Source organism: Chenopodium album, chromosome 5 (genome assembly GCF_948465745.1).
Source record: "Chenopodium album chromosome 5, dcCheAlbu1.1, whole genome shotgun sequence".
NCBI classification, from domain to species: domain Eukaryota; kingdom Viridiplantae; phylum Streptophyta; class Magnoliopsida; order Caryophyllales; family Amaranthaceae; genus Chenopodium; species Chenopodium album.
In genome coordinates this window covers 59,540,910-59,557,213 of record NC_137838.1, presented here as the reverse complement: position 1 = coordinate 59,557,213, position 16,304 = coordinate 59,540,910, and the positions used below count along the sequence as shown (strand labels likewise).

General features: G+C 40.0%; 1 protein-coding gene across 1 annotated transcript; it reads right to left on the bottom strand.

Annotated features, from left to right (window-relative positions):
- Positions 1-14,181: 14,181 nt before the first annotated feature.
- LOC145632950 (replication protein A 70 kDa DNA-binding subunit B-like) lies at positions 14,182-15,506 on the bottom strand. The gene is made up of 6 exons (XM_081685270.1): positions 15,254-15,506; positions 15,066-15,165; positions 14,836-14,963; positions 14,694-14,772; positions 14,498-14,609; positions 14,182-14,364 (listed from the first exon to the last, which is right to left on the bottom strand). The coding sequence occupies exons 1-6, from the start codon at positions 15,504-15,506 to the stop codon at positions 14,182-14,184; spliced, it is 855 nt and encodes a 284-aa protein (XP_081541396.1).
- Between the last annotated feature and the right edge of the window lie 798 nt (positions 15,507-16,304).

Below are 16,304 nucleotides of genomic sequence, written 5' to 3'. Positions count from 1 at the left end.
CAATGGGAAGAAATCTCTTATGCATAGCCAAGAAAGAAGCACATAAAACCATGGAAAACCTTCATGCCGGTATATGTGGAACACACATGAATGCGAAAATGTTAGTCCAAAAGATTCAACGACAAGGTTACTATTGGACTACTATGGAGAGAGATTGTCACGAATACGTCAAGAAATGTATGAAGTGTCAAGTCTACGCAAACTTACAGCATGTTCCACCTTCGCTTCTCTACACGTATACTTCTCCATGGCCTTTCTCCACTTGGGGCATTGACATCATTGGAAAAATAACACCACCAGGACAAGGGGGGCATGAATTCATTCTCGTAGCAATCGACTACTTCACTAAATGGGTCAAAGCTGCCTCATATGCCAAGCTGACGGCAAAACACGTAGCTAAATTCATTGAGAAAAATATCATATGCCGCTATGGGGTACCACATGAGATGATCAGTGATAATGGAACACATTTCCAAGCCGAATGCGCGGAATTATTACAAAAATATCATATCAAGCATCACCGATCATCACCTTACAGACCACAAACAAATGGAGCAGTCGAATCGGCCAACAAAAATGTGAAAACTATCATCGAAAAGATGACAGAAAATTACAAGGATTGGCCAAGTAAGCTACATTTCGCGCTTTGGGGTTATCAAACCTCTATTCGTACATCAACGGGGGCTACCCCTTTCTCTTTGGTCTATGGAGTTGAAGCTGTACAACCAATCGAGCTCGAAATCCCTTCTCTTCGAATGGCATTGGAAAGCCAACTAGATGAAGTCGACTAGATTAGAGCAAGATACGATGAACTGGTCTTGTTTGATGAAAAACGCTTGGCAGCTTTGCATCATGTCCATACCTACCAACAGCGTATGGCATGACATTTTAATAAAAAAGTCAAGACCAGAAATATCAAAGAGGGTGACCTAGTGCTTAAGGCACTTCGTAAAAATGTGTTAGATCCAAGAGGAAAATTCAGACCGAACTGGTCAGGCCCGTACATTGTTAAAGCCATCCTGTCTGGCGGAGCGGCACAATTGGTAGACATGGACGGTAACGGCTTCCATAATTTAACCAACTTGGATCAACTCAAGAAATTCTATGCCTAGTCGCATGGGTTCATGACCCAATAGAGCTACGGTTGGCCTGATTCCTTTTTAGGATACGTAGGCAACCCCTCAAGGGGGCCCGACCACTTTAAAATAAAAATCCTCCCTCTGTTGATCAAATATGCGCGTCAGTTCAGCAATGCGTCACGACAAAAAAAAAAAAGGAAATTGCCGCGACACGGGACATCCCACCGTGTCACGGTATTGTTCACCGTGACACGGTGGGCCTGAGCGAAAAAAATAAAAAAATAAAAAAAAGAAGGGAAATTGCCGCGACACGGGACATCCCACCGTGTCACGGTACTGTTCATCGTGACACGGTGGCCCTAAGCGAAAAAAAAGGAAAAATTGCCGTGACGCGGGAATCTGTAACGTGTCACGGGACCTTTTCACCGTGACACGGTGGAATTTCAGGTTTCCCGTTTTATTTTTTTAGGGGCGCATTCGTTGCGGATTCATTGTTCGAGTTTTTATTTTCATTCTTCCATTGCGTCCGACTCCTTGACTCGGATAAATAAATACTAAATAAAAATCTTTGTATTTTTTATTTTTTTAAGGCTTAAATAAATGTGCTATTATTATTAAAATAATTGCGACTACAAGTATTGGCATCATATGCCTTATTTTAAATAAAAATTATAAATCATAAAAGCAAAGCACTATTGATCTAATCTCTCTTCTCTTTAGGAACATCCTTCTCTTGGTCAATTAGGTCGGCCTTCACCATTAATGTGTCTTTCGTAGCCCGAACCGTCACACCCCTAGTCGACTTTCACCCCTTTCACTTTTCTTGAATTTTTTCGGTTGTTTCTCCCTATAGACCATCTTTTCTTTACCCTTCCCTTTCACATAATTCTTCTTTCTTGGCATTATAGGAGTCTTAAACTCAATCCCTTGTGTTCTCGGACCTAGACGATCTTTAGGAGGAGCTTTCTTATTTCCAACACGACTCTTCACATCAGACTTGCGTGATCCAAATCGTTCCCTCCTACTTCTAGGGTTCAACCATGCCTTGTATGCACTAGATAAAGGAGGAGGAGCTTGGTCACTTGCAGAAACGGTCCACAAAGGTCTCCCAATCCAATAAGCCTCGTACTTGTGAACGTTACTTTCATGCAACGATACTTTACGAGGACTATCGTTATAGCGTGGAATTACTTGTTCAAGTCCATACTGCCGCATCAGTTGAGAAGGACAATAAAAGGTCAGTTTTGAGATACTAGGAACACGACAATATGGAGTTTCATTCGTGCCAACCATCCTAGTAAGCCTCCACCAAGGCACCACCCAACGAATGGAAAACTCCCTCTTTGCAAAGAAATTTTTCCAATCTTCATACGACATGTTCGCAGAGTAATTCTTTTTCCTGCGGACTAGGTCGTTAGGGCCATATTTTTCAACATCGTCGGGGGCTTCACATAATTCCAAGCGCTCCATAAACCAAATCTGCAAAAAAAAAAAAAAAAGAAAAAAAAAGAAAAAAAAAATAGTCGAAAAAAAAAAAAAATCTGCAGATTCCCGTGACACGGCAGGTTTCACCGTGTCACGGCAAACACCCACCGTGACACGGTGCCTGTTTTGTGTCACGGGGGCTACTCGGAGCATATTTTTACCTGCAGTAGTACCAGAAGCCCTTCCTGATGGCTTTCCGGTCAGCTTTTGACTCGTCAAGGCCTCGAAATGTCTCTCCAAGGCACGTCGGCATAGGAGATCTTCCATATTCGACATGCTCAAGCACAGACGCTAGACAAGCATGCCCTACCCTACCATTTGCAAATAGAAGCTTGCTAAACATGCAAAATATATATGCCCTTCTACGATAAACATGATAAGACTCAGAGATAGGGCGATTAAAATATAAATTAGCAAGTTTTTCTAAGTCTACCTCATTACCACACACAATTCTATTTAAATCTGGATCTGTTAGATTCAGATAGCGTTCAAAATCTTGGTAATAATATTCACGTAGGGTAGGCATGGCAATAAGATTTCTAGCAGGAAATCCAAAGATTGCGCCGAATTCCTCCGGCAAGGGACATATTTCATCATAATCAAATTTGAAACAGTGTGTTTCTGGACTCCAATAATCTAACGCTGCCCTAAGAAAATCATGTTCAATAGCTACGTGTCGCAGGGCTAGCAAACCCCTGACATGAAATAATTCTAACTCTCTTTTTTCAGCATTGGTCAAAGAATAAGACCAGTCGCGCAATGTATTATCAAAATTCTGAGACATGATTATTGAAATATGAAATTCTAAATTATTTTGTGTTTCGTAATTATGCATATCATGAATAAACTGGTCTTATTTTATAGCAAAAGCGCTCGAAACTACCCAGAATTTATCTTTTCATACGCGTAAAACACACCGCTGGGTAATGTGCGTCCCGTGACACGGGAAGTTCCACCGTGTCACGGGAACTTTTGCCGTGACACGGCAAGTTCTGCCGTGACACGGTGCACAGTGCCGTGTCACGACACTTCACGCGTCTTCTTTTTTCATCTTTTCCCGTATTTATCCGGATTTTTTATAGTATTTTATCTTCACCGTTTATTTTTCAGTTATTTTTGAGAGTTTTATTTCTAATTAAATTCTCACCTTTTTTTTTTATCTATATTCTTATTATTATTATCTTTATTTATTTTTTTTATCACTTGAAAATTTTATTTCTTTATCCCTTTATTTATTTTTTGTTTTATTTATTTTTTTTTTCTTTTGGGGAAGATAACTTCATTTATTTATTTTATTTCTTTTTCTTTTGGGGAAGGTATTTTTATTTATTTCTTTATTTATTTTCGCTTGTCTTTTTATTTCTTTTTCTTTTGGGGAAGGTTGGTACCCTCCATTACTCCACTTTTGTTTTTTTTGTCGCGTCATCAATAAATACACAATCACACACAAGGAGTTTCAAGCACACACTAACACACAATAATAAATACATAAACCGTGAATAATGTACAAAAGAGTCGTAATAATTAAACATGTCAAGTGTCATCATAGTATGTACAAATAAAAACCCTCGGTCAAAAGTCCCTAGAGCCAGAATCAGTATCGTCTCCACCCTGTGCATATGGGAACGGTGAACCGAAGAGTCCCTCCACCATCCGAGTACGGGGAGTAGTGTCCCTACTAGTCCTTGTAACCCCAGCAATAGTCAAGCTTAAGGCGGGACCCGTCCAGCCGGAAAACGGTGTAGACTGGCCCAAAGACACTGGAATCGTCGGTGAAGGCATCGTCCCATACATCGGAACTGAGAACAAGCCCGACATCGGTGGAGGAATCCCGGACAATGGAGCTGAAAACGAACCAGGATCCAAGGGAGTCAAAACAGACCCAAACTCAGGTTGCGGAGGCTGTGAAAACGACTGTCGCGACCCCTGACTATGGCCCGGAAAGCGTTGGGAAGACTGAGGCTGCTGCCACTGAGCCTCCTGAAATGGCTGAGTAGTCTGAGGCTCTCGCTGAGAATGAGAACGCCGGTGAATCTCAGAAGATCGTCTACCACGACCAAGCTCCTCCTCGTCCGAGCCTCTAGGCCTCGAGCGTGAGCGGGACCTCCGTCGCTCCTGAAAGATACAAAGTCAAAAGGTGTCAATAATGCAAAATAAAACAAATGGTAGAAGTGAAAAAAAAAATGAATGATATCAAGAACGTCACTAGAGCTCCGACAACTCGCACCACGCCGAAGCTTGATGATGCAATACTTCAGGGCGTCAACCAGCTTCATGAATCCCATCATCTCCGGGCGGTTAGGCTGAGGATAAAACAAAGAAAAGTCAGTAACAACGGCGTTAAAAAGATGAATAGTGCATCAAAGAAAACTCACCGGCTCAAAGACCTCGGGCAGAGACTCCTGCGCCTGTTTGTAACCCTCTGGCGCGTCAGCAATATGGTCCTCGGTGATACCAATCGGCCCTGGATAGCGGACAGACTGAGGAGGAATCTCGATCCTTCCCACAGGGCGAATGGTCGTCTGAAAATATGATCGAATAATCAAGTTATTCGATTATTTAAAACAGAGGCTAGTGAAGAAGATCCTCAAAAGAAATCATACCTCAGGAAGACGGGGTGGAGGAGCCAGAGAGGGAAGCAAGTCCCGCGCATAGTCACTCTCCATGTGAACAAGCTCCTGCCATGGAAAAGTATAGCGCTCTCCCCTGTTGATCAACTCTCTGATCAAGCAGGAGTCCAGCATCGACTCTGGTGGAGATGAGGGCACCACAAAACGATCGCCGCTATGCTGACGAACGACTCGCTCTCCCAAATACCAGACAAAGCGTCCGGTACCAACCAAAATGGTACGGTACGCTGAAAGACGCAAGGCCTCAGGTAGATCAGTCATCCCGGCCCAAGGACGATACTGGACATCAATGGCAACCTGGAAACCATAAAAAGTTGGCATGAAACAACGGAAACAACGTCAGAAGGAAAAACACAACAAAACTAATCCTTACGCCAACAAAAGAGGTGGCTCGGCGTAGTAGCCCACGCAGTGCAGGGACAGACTCCACCCGTGACTCTCCTCGATCACGCCAGCTGGCCCCGACAGGGAAATCATGGACCGCTCCGCGACGCCGGCGAGGAGCCAAGCCTGGGAAATACTCGTAGAACCACAGCTGCGATGAAAATTAATCTTTAGCACATGAGTCGAACAAGCTAAAGTGAAACAAAAAGGGAAAAGATCATCACCTCTACGACTCTCCACAGACCATAGACGGTGATGGGAGACTCGTCATTCAGCTGCCGACAGCCATGACGTAGCGATAAAAGGAGATCCGCGTACCCAAGACTGGCCCAGCTATATGATCCTATCTCATGGATCCTGGCCAAAGAGGGGAGGTAGAAAAGGAGTACGCGTGAACTCCTATCAGGAGAAAGGGTCATAGAGATCAGGATCAGGATGAAGATCCGCACTCGCAGCTCAGCCGTCGTATCCTCCATCTCGAAGCCACGAGCTAAAACTGAAGCCAGCTCCGATCGTCCACTCCTAGGACCACCTCGAGACACTGGTCGGGTCCTGATGTGCTGAACGATCGGACCCAACAAATTAGCTGCCTCAGCCGATCCCCAAGATAGATCAGACATCTGACCTACAGCCCGGTCGGTGAAGCGCAGCCCGCTAATCTTGCTGAAGTCTAGAGGGGTCACCGTCATCTCCCCCAAGCAAAATGAAAAGTGTTGGTAGTATCCCAGAAATACTCCAACAATGCGCGAACGACCGTCGCGCCGCAACCCCGGGGGCTGCGAAACCCTACAACCGCCGTGTAGAAATCTACTAAGCCAGCCGATTCCCATAGGGCGTTCGTGGCAGGATCCCTCGTAATGATCTGGTGAAGTCGAGGGATCAAATCGCCGGCTCCAGAACCATGGTGGCGAAGCGTGCCATCGACTATGCCGGAGAGTGGGCGATGAGAGACATGGTTTTCACGGTAGAAAACCAACTGGTCTGGAGTCCACGGAGGTGGAACCCACCTACCCCTACTCGTAGAAGTCCGAGGCTCGGACTTTAAGACATCGTCGTCCATGCCCTCAGGAACGGTGGGAGTGTCCTCCTGAAAAGCCCGACGCCGGCCGTGGGTAGAAAGATCGCAATCTCGTCGTCTAGGCATGCTATTATAAAAATCTAAATGTTTAGCATCATTTCCTAAGACATTTAATTCAAGTTGCATATTTATAAAAATAAAAATCTAAATACTTAGCATCATTTCCTAAGTTATTTAGTTATTTATTGAATTATATGCTAAATTTTTTACCTCCAGGCTAAAAATTGGCAAAATTATGGTATTTAGTTTCTCCATGACAAACTAATACTACAGTTCTCCTAGCCGCATGATACTATGTTCTCCATGACAATATAGTACATATGCAAAATATGAATCAATACATCATTTCACAAAGTTCACCACCATTTTTTCACCATTTCAAGTACAAAGAAGTAACATGAACATCATTTCACAAAGTAGTACCCAAAAATGGTGATTTGCTCAATTCTCCAACAAATCATGTAATTTTTGTCTCAAATTTCTCACAAACACACATACATATATATACAAGTAAAATCATGGCAAGAATTTCACCATAAAACCTCAAAATTAAAAATCCCCAAATTGATTTTTGAGGGTTTTTTTCATGAAATTTCTTGAAGCAAATTTGAGATAAAAATTAAGAGGAACTTACATAGATCCTTGTGGAGAGTCGAGAATGAGGAAGGAAGCAGAAAATTAGAGCAAAATTGGTGAAAATTCGAGCTCCAAAGGCTCGAAAAATTTGGAACAAAATTGAAAAAAACGCACAGCCGCCGTGACACGGTTGCGTTTGGCCGCTGCACAGTGAAAGGGTGACGTGTCACGGGGGTCTAGTCCCGTGTCACGGCAATAACTGAAGTCGCCGGAGCTCCGGTGACTCTGTCAGCAGCTTCGAACAACAGTAACAGCAGGAGGCAGCACGAAACTTTAGCAGCAGCAGGTCGCAAAAAAAAAAAAAAAAAAAAGAAAGAGATGAGGCAAACCGCTGTGACACGGTGGTGAACATCGGCCGACGGGAAGCAAAACCGGGCGCCGGTGATCTGTCGACGAGGCACGGCAAGAAATTTTTTTTGAGTGTTTTGAGTGAGAATCAGACGAGGAAGAGAGTGGCTAAAATGAAAAAATGTTGATATTTAAAATCAAGAAATCCCGTGCAACGGACCCCGTTCCCACGTAACGGCCAGATTTTTTGTGTGGTGCACAAGCTTTGACCGGTTAAAGATGCTCTTTTGACCGTTTTTCAGCCATTCGGTTCCCGTGACACGGGACCCCCTTGCCGTGTCACGGGAAGTAGCTCCGCGTGACGGGGGCCCCTGACCGTGTCACGGGAATATTTTTTTGTGACACGACGATTTTTGTTCGTTTATTTGCGAATATTCTGATGTTTTGACTGAAGTTGCACGATTTCTTGCATAAATCGGGCAGTTATTTTTCACTAGAATTACGCGGAAAATTCTAACTGATACTTAAAGGGGACTAAAATTACCATTTTACCCCTAGCAAGCATCAAAGTCTATTTTTCGGCATTTTAAGCACTTAATATGGTCGGATAATCGGCTTAAAATTGTGAATCATCTGCGGCCCACGTTCGGGGATAATCTAACCATCATACACTTACAAATTTCAGCAATCATCGGCTTTCCTCAGGTTTGGGAAGCGTTATCGGTGGATTTTTCTTCAAGTATAGAAAACCGCCAAGTCGGCTTTCCTTAGGCTTGGGAAGCGTTGTCGGTGGATTTTTCTTCAAGCATAGAAAACCGCCAAGTCGGCTTTCCTCAGGCCTGGGAAGCGTTATCGGTGGATTTTTCTTCAAGTATAGAAAACCGCCAAGTCGGCTTTCCTCAGGCATGGAAAGCGTTATCAGTGGATTTTTCTTCAAGTATTAAAAACCGCCAAATTCCTTTGTCGGCTTTCCTCAAGCATGGAAGGCATTATCGGTGGATTTCTTCAAGCATAGAATGACACCAAATTCGTTCGTCGACTTTCCTCAGGCATGGAAAGTATTATCCGTAGCTTTCTTCAGGCTTAGAAAACTACCAAACTCTTCAGTCGGCTTTCCTCAAGCATGGAAAGCGTTTCAACAAATGTCACTCGGTGGATTCCTTCAAGCTTAGGAAGCTGCCAAATTCGTTTGTCACCGATACACTGGTGCCAGATATGTATTCTATCCCTTTACTCTTTTATCTGTGGAACTAACATTTTTCTGCAGGTATCGGCGTATAAAGTATGATTTAGGATCGCAGAACGTCTTAAATCATTCTCCGTCCCTATCGACTACTTTGACTATCGTTTTCGAAACTGACGTTTCTACAAAGTTTCTACAAACTCAGTCAAAGTGGGGGCTTCTATAGACACCTAAAAATGTCTCCCCAAAACCAAATCCGATGATAAACAACCTTTCACCGCCACTATTGGTCGGGTTTAGTATTTAATCCCGAGAGTGCTTAAAAAATCGTATTTTATTAAATTCATATTTTTGAACAATCCATGGATTATTCTTGTTGTTTGGTAAAAACATAGTTTTAATTTCAGCCCAAACTTGTTTTTAAGCCCAAACCTTTTTATTTTATTGTTTTATTATTTATTTTTGGCCCAAACCTTTTATTTATTTTTATTTAATTATTTTCTTATTTTAGCCCAAATAATAAAAGTCAGGAAAGGCCCGAAATTATCAATCTGCACTTAAAAAGCCGAAGGAAATTAGGGTTAAAAATGTATTTAGACGGAAAAACGGGCTGGAATTTCCCGCGCCACGGCAGGTACCTACCGTGTCACGGGAATCCTTCCCGTCTGACGTTGGGATTTCCCGTGACACGGGAGGTCTGCCGTGACACGGGACATTCCGTGTCTTTTCCGCGTAAACCCTTAACGCGTTTTTTATCCTGTTTTCTGAAAATTTCCCGCGTCACATCAATTATGTACCGTGTCACGGGAAAGTGTACCGTCTGACGGTGGAGCTTCCCGTGTCACGGTACAGTCTGACCGTGTCACGGGATACTTTTTTTAGGGTTTTTATCATTTTAGGGTTCCGTGTGCTCCCTCAGCACATTTTCCCTATAAATACCCCCTCATTTCTGATGAACGGGGCACGGAATAATTCGATTATTTTATTTTCTCTCTTCTATGCTATTAGCCTAAACACTAGCCTACCCTTTTCACTTCAAAATTCCTTCTTCAAGCACTCAAAGGAGTCCATATTTTACTCGAGGTTCTGTCCTTAAGCCAAGGCGTGAAAGGTAGAACTGTTTGAGGGTTTGGCCCCAAAATCAACTTATTTTAATTTAATTTAATTTAATTTAATTATTGTTTTATTATTTCCTTGAAGTTACTAACTCGTTTATTATTTTGTAGTTGCAAACAAGCAAAATCAAAGTAAGAATCATGCTCCTTTTGTTTTTATTATTTCTGTAACGATTTTATGTTGTTGGAATTGTGATTAAATTGGTTTTAATATTAATGTTGTTCTATTATTTTTTATGATCACCATATTGCATGTTTAAAGGGAATATGTAATTGAAAATCACGCCTAATAAGATAATTTGGACAACCGGTTTAGGATCCCTTTTAATCTTATTATTAATTGAAGTGATCACCAATATTTTAGAATTATGTGTGCATTAATCTTAAACCAATTTAGCTAAATAATAGTTTGGAGCGAATTGAATTATTGTTTGTATGCCTTTGAGATCATAGGAATGCTTTTCACTATAAGAATCGAGTAGAGGCCAATACAGGCGAATGTGACTCCATGACTCACTTCGTACCATCATCCCCGATCCTCCTTTCGTGGTTCCGAACCATATGGAGTTAGTAATCTCATGGATTATGAATGGGGTGTAACCTTCACGGGTCAATCGTTGTTGCTTATCGTTGTCCCTTATCGTGGTTGCCTTTTATGATCCGTGAACGGTTTACAAGTTCCTTATAAACTTGTTGGCGGCTCCCTACTTTATTTGTCCCTAATCGTTGTCCCTAATCGTAATGTCAATTCCCACTTCCTATGAGTTCCAAGCATATTCTCCACATGCTTTTAACGTAGGCGCACTTTGAACGACGCCTACAGTCAGTAATAGTGTATGTTTAATGGACTAAGGCTGTGATGTATTATCACAGTTGGTCTGTGGCACTGTAAGTTTTTGGCTTGTAGTTTAGTTTGAGTATTGGTAAATTTAAATGAACTTTAACAAAACAAAGCTGTAAAGCAGATTCAAGCTTATAGTAGGTAAGCTTCAATTTAGTCTCTAATTTAGGCTGCAATAGTAGGTAACCTTCAATTTGGTTAAGTAAAATTATAGTAGGTAAGCTTCAATATAGGCATAAGGTTAATATAGGCCAAATACTTATGAGATGCTAATTCCATATTTCGAATTGTAAGTCATTTGTGTTTTTTTCCTTGTCTAAACTATAAGCTTACCTACTATACATTTCTCTACAATATGTTCACCTATTTTGACCAAGTGTTCAGAAGCGTTAGAGGTTGTTCATTTTCTAATTAGTGTGTCCTTATCTGGTTTGCGTGGGGAGTTATTATTCCGAGGAGTTTCAAATTTATTATGTTTGTGATTAGTATTGTATCTATATATTGTAATGTTCTGTTGATCATGAACCTAGGATTAGAATTACTTGCTTTGTTGGTTAGGCATGTATTTTAAAGGATTTAAACTACATGTAATAATGGGTGTGCTATACCCTAGGCAGTTAGTAGAGAAATGTAAAATGGAGTGAGAAGTCTTAAAATTCAACTACATAAGTTTTGGTTACACCTAAGCATGATAAAAGCTATATTACTGCAAAAGATTGGTAAGCACCCTAAAAATATCTAGGATCGATTTGTGATGCAAAGCAACAACTGTTATATTTAAGCTAACTTGATCAATGCTACTGAAATAATAAGGTACTTAGTTTGCTTCTGTTGAATGTGGGCAGGCTTCATTTGCAACTGGGTTGCTGCTATATAGAAGCTATTCAAAAGGCCTGGTGATTCCTATGAACTTTGGGGCATTTTACAAAAGCAGCAGCATTAAAAGCGACGGATACTTAAGTCCAGCTGACATCCTTGAGAACCCATGAAAGAACTTGTTTCTTTGTTAATATGTATGATGGACCTGCTGCAACATAGAAGTCATTTGAGCTAAGGTCTCGAGTAATAGAGCCAAAGTCAAGTGTTCCCTGCAATTGATAATATGCAATGGTAAGTATCTAACTTTTAAAAGTATTCAGACTACATAATTGGTTAGGCATTGCATACTGTATTTGTCTGTTCAAATATTTCTATTATTGGCAGCTTAAATAATTTTTCGCAGTCTTCTGCAAAAGCTGTTAGGCTTAGTTCTCCAGTGTCATCAACTGCATCGAATTTGAATGTAGCCCTGGTGTAGACACCTAAAAATGTCTCCCCAAAACCAAACCCGATGATGAACACCTTTCACCGCCGTTATTGGTCGGGTTGAGTATTTAATCTTTGGAGTTCTTAAATCCATGTTTCTACCCAATACATTTCATAAACCAATCCATTTCCTAGCTCATTTCCCTAAACCATACCTTACTTTCCACTTTCCATATCCACATTACAAAACCGAGCTGAACTAATTCTATGGCTATATAATTTTGATCCAATTATTATTTGGTTGTATATTACTTTAAATAAGCTTTCCAACCATATATCATAAGCCCAATTCCGAGCTATAACGAAAAATATATGAGCAAAACATTAAACTCGGCCCAAAACCGACACCCTTCTACTAAAACGGCCATATCTTAAAATCTACAAATTATTTTGACCTTATTTTAAGTGGGTTGGAAAGTAGACTTGATAATCTTTCCAATGATATATTATATGCCTCATTTAGAGTTTCGGATCAAAAGTTATGATGATTTTAAAAACGGGTAAAAACCTGGAATCACCGCGCACAGTGCAATTCCACCGTGTTACGGGAAATTGCACCGTCTGACGGTGGGAATCCCCGTGACACGGTGCTCCATGCTGTGACATGGGGCTATTTCGTGTCCCTTTTTCTTTCCTCGTACCTAAACAACTCCCCCGTCACGGCATTTTCCACCGTGTCACGGGAATTTGCACCGTCTGACGGTGGGATTCCCCGTGACACGGTGCTGTTTCCGTGTAATTTCTGCGTTTCCCATACCGTGACACGGTGTACTGTACCGTGACACGGTGGACACTGCCGTGTCACGGTACCTGTGCCGTGTCACGGAATCTTCTCGTGTCTTTTCCGCGTAAACCCTTCACGCGTTTTCACTTCCGTAGCTCAAACACTTCCCGCGTCACTCTAATTTTCCCCGCGTCACACCAATTTCCCCCGTGACACGGTAGAATCTGCCGTGTCGCGGTAGCCTTTTTTTAGGGTTTTTATCTTTTTAGGGTTCTGTGTGTTCCCTCTGCTCATTTTCCCTATAAATAAAACCCCCCTTTCTGGAGTTCGGGGCATCAAATCCTTCTCTCTTCCTCTCTTTTGACACCAAAAATCATTCTCTCTTTCTCTCTCTCATATTCTAAGCCTTAAACCTATATTCTTAAACACTATTCTTCCCTTAAGCACTCCAAGGAGTCCATATAATACCCGAGGTTCCGTCCTTAAACCAAGGCGTGAAAGGTAGAATTAACTGAGGGTTTGGACCAAATCAACTCTACTTTTTATTTAATTTAATTTCCATTTGATTTATTTTTTATTGAAGTTACTAACAATTTATTCATGATGTAGCAATTTAAAGGAACGCGCGGAATGTGAGTAATTAATTTAATTACTTATATTATTATATATTGCTAATATCATGATTATTATTATTATTATTTGATTTGACTAACGCTATTATTGTTAAATTGCTTCCAACATTAATGTTAATTCTATTATTTTTTATTATGATCACCATATTGCATGTTTAAAGGGAATATGTAATTGAAAATCACGACTAATAAGATAATTTGGACAACCGGTTTAGGTTCCTTTAATCTTGTTATTTAATCAAGTGATCACTAATATTTTAGAATTATGTGTTGCATTAATATTAAACCAATTTAGCATAATAATAGTTTGGAGAAAATTAAATATTTGTTTGTATGCCTTTGAGATCGCAGGAACTTTTCATAATAAGAATCAAGTAGAGGCCAATACGGGCGAATGTGACTTCATGACTCACTTCGTACTATCATCCCCGATCCTCCTTTCGTGGTTCCGAACCATATGGAGTTAGTAATCTCATGGATTATGAATGGGGTGTAACCTTCACGGGTCAATCGTTGTTGCCTATCGTTGTCCCTTAATCGTGGTTGCCTTAAATGATCCGTGAACGGTTTACAAGTTCCTTAAAAACTTGTTGGCGGCTCCCTACTTTATTTGTCCCTAATCGTTGTCCTTAATCGTAATGTCAATTTCCACTTCCTATGAGTGGCAAGCATATTCACAACATGCTTTTAAGTAGGCGCACTTCGAGCAACGCCTACACCTGGTAATTAGCAAACAATTTTGGATTCAGTGTCAGAAAATAAGTCCAACAATTCTTAGTTTACAACATGTTAAAGCATAAGTTACCTAGGAACACTTGTGCAGTCTAGTTTGAAGCACTTTTGGCAAGTCATGGATGAGTTCAGTGGTAGATCAACTCTTTTACCACATTTGTTACAACCCTCATACACAATCAGCCTAGTTTGGTCTGGCTCAGGAATTTTGACTCTGATCCAATGTATCTCTTGCTGAATTGTTTCAGTAGTCTAATAATATACAAGAAGTTAAATAATTAAGCATGCATAAATCTTCTGTTCAGTGTTTTAAAATAAAGCATTTAAAGAAAGCAGCTGAAAATTACTAATAACAAAGAGGAAAAAGTAGATCATAAGTTATAACCTTTCTGTTAAGAACTTGTTCGATTGTTAAAATACTCTTCTCTGCAGTTGGATTCTTAATGTTCAGTAATTGTATCATCTTGCTTTCAAGTTCAGTTTGATTTGCCATCACCCTTGTAAAAGTTGTTATGTAGCAGAATATTAGTAGTAGCTATGGTAAATTGAAATAGATAAGTGTATAGGGAACAATAGTTTACCAATCCTGAAAAGCTATGAATTCTTCTCCAGTAGGGTTGGTATCAATGCTTGTGGAGAGGCTGCTTGAGAGAGTGAATACTGCATGATTTTAAAGTTATATTGGAGTTCAATGTAACTGGATAATAGAATAATTAGGTATACCTCTATTTGTTGCCACTCTTAATCCTAAGAATCCAGCTATAACTGGTTTAGTCTTCCATGAAAGTAGCTTAGAATCTTTAATCTTTGTGAGATCATCCCATATAGAGACAGTCATTGGCACTATGGTGCTGCAAAATTAAATATTTTGGCTCTGTTAGATGGAAATTTTGTGTTAAAAATTGAGTTAACATTATATATCGAAATATTATTGTTTCAAGATTTGTATTTACCTGTGGTCTATCACACTGAGGTCTCGAACTGGATGTTCAATGCCATGTTCACTTGTTATTGTTCTTATGTCACTGATAAATAGCACCAGACCTAAGATATCTGTTTTATCATGCGTAATATCTTAGTTATTTAAAAAAATTCTACACTTCTTATAAAAAAATTTAAGAGTAAATAATGTATAGAATACCATAACGATCATCTGGATCACTCTCGTATGATACTTCAGCAAGAGGCACGTAGTGTACTTTGTTTGGGACTATTTCGGTGGTAACATGTTGCACTATTGTCCGTCCACCAAATCTAATCGAGCACTCACCATCCCGATCTTTATATTTTGGGTTAACTGGTTCTAACGGTGCATTAGAAATCTGATAAGCATTATCTTTCTGGAATATGTCTCCATATTCTTTGATTTGATTCTCAAACAGAGTTCCTTTCATTTTGGTACCCTAGCAAAGACAATATCAAACAATATGTTACCTATTTTGTGAGAATTATGTGCTGTATCATTATTGTCTTTTCTAACATCTATTATATACTTTGTAAATATAAGATTAGGGAATACCTCATCATCTTTGAATGTGACCACCATAAATTTGGTTTTTTTCTGTGGAGAAATAAGAACCCGAGATTTTTCAACGACTTGGACTTTAACTTTGTAGTTCTTTGAATTAGGCTTTAGATCTTTTAAGAAAGCCTGATTAGATGATGTACCTTATTCTGGCTTCATAGTGATTTTCTTAAACATGTAAGGATGAATAAGGTTAGTGCTAAATGGAATTGATCAATATTAGATTCAGGATAATTAAGTATCATCTAACTGAATCAGGATAAATGAGTACTATGTAAGTAATTCAAGATTTAAAACTCTTGACCATGTCATTGTTTGTATAACATAAAATCTATTCCTACATTGTGAAGGCTACTTAGGTTCATAATCGTAGGTTTGAAATTGGAGAGGTAAATTTATCAACAACTAATTATAACATACTCCAAACATATAATTTTCTTTTGAGGAATATATTGTACTATTTAATGCAGGTGTATATTATTTTTATGATGCATGGTTAAAGTTTCATAGAATCTTCTTTTCATTAATGGCAGATGCCAAAAGAGTAGGTGTAATTCTGGCAACTAATAGAACAAGTTTACATTGAATGCAATTAGTTCTTGTTGGAGAATGTTCTCTATTCCTTTTAGGTGGGAATAATTAGTTTGCTATTAATGATAACTATAAT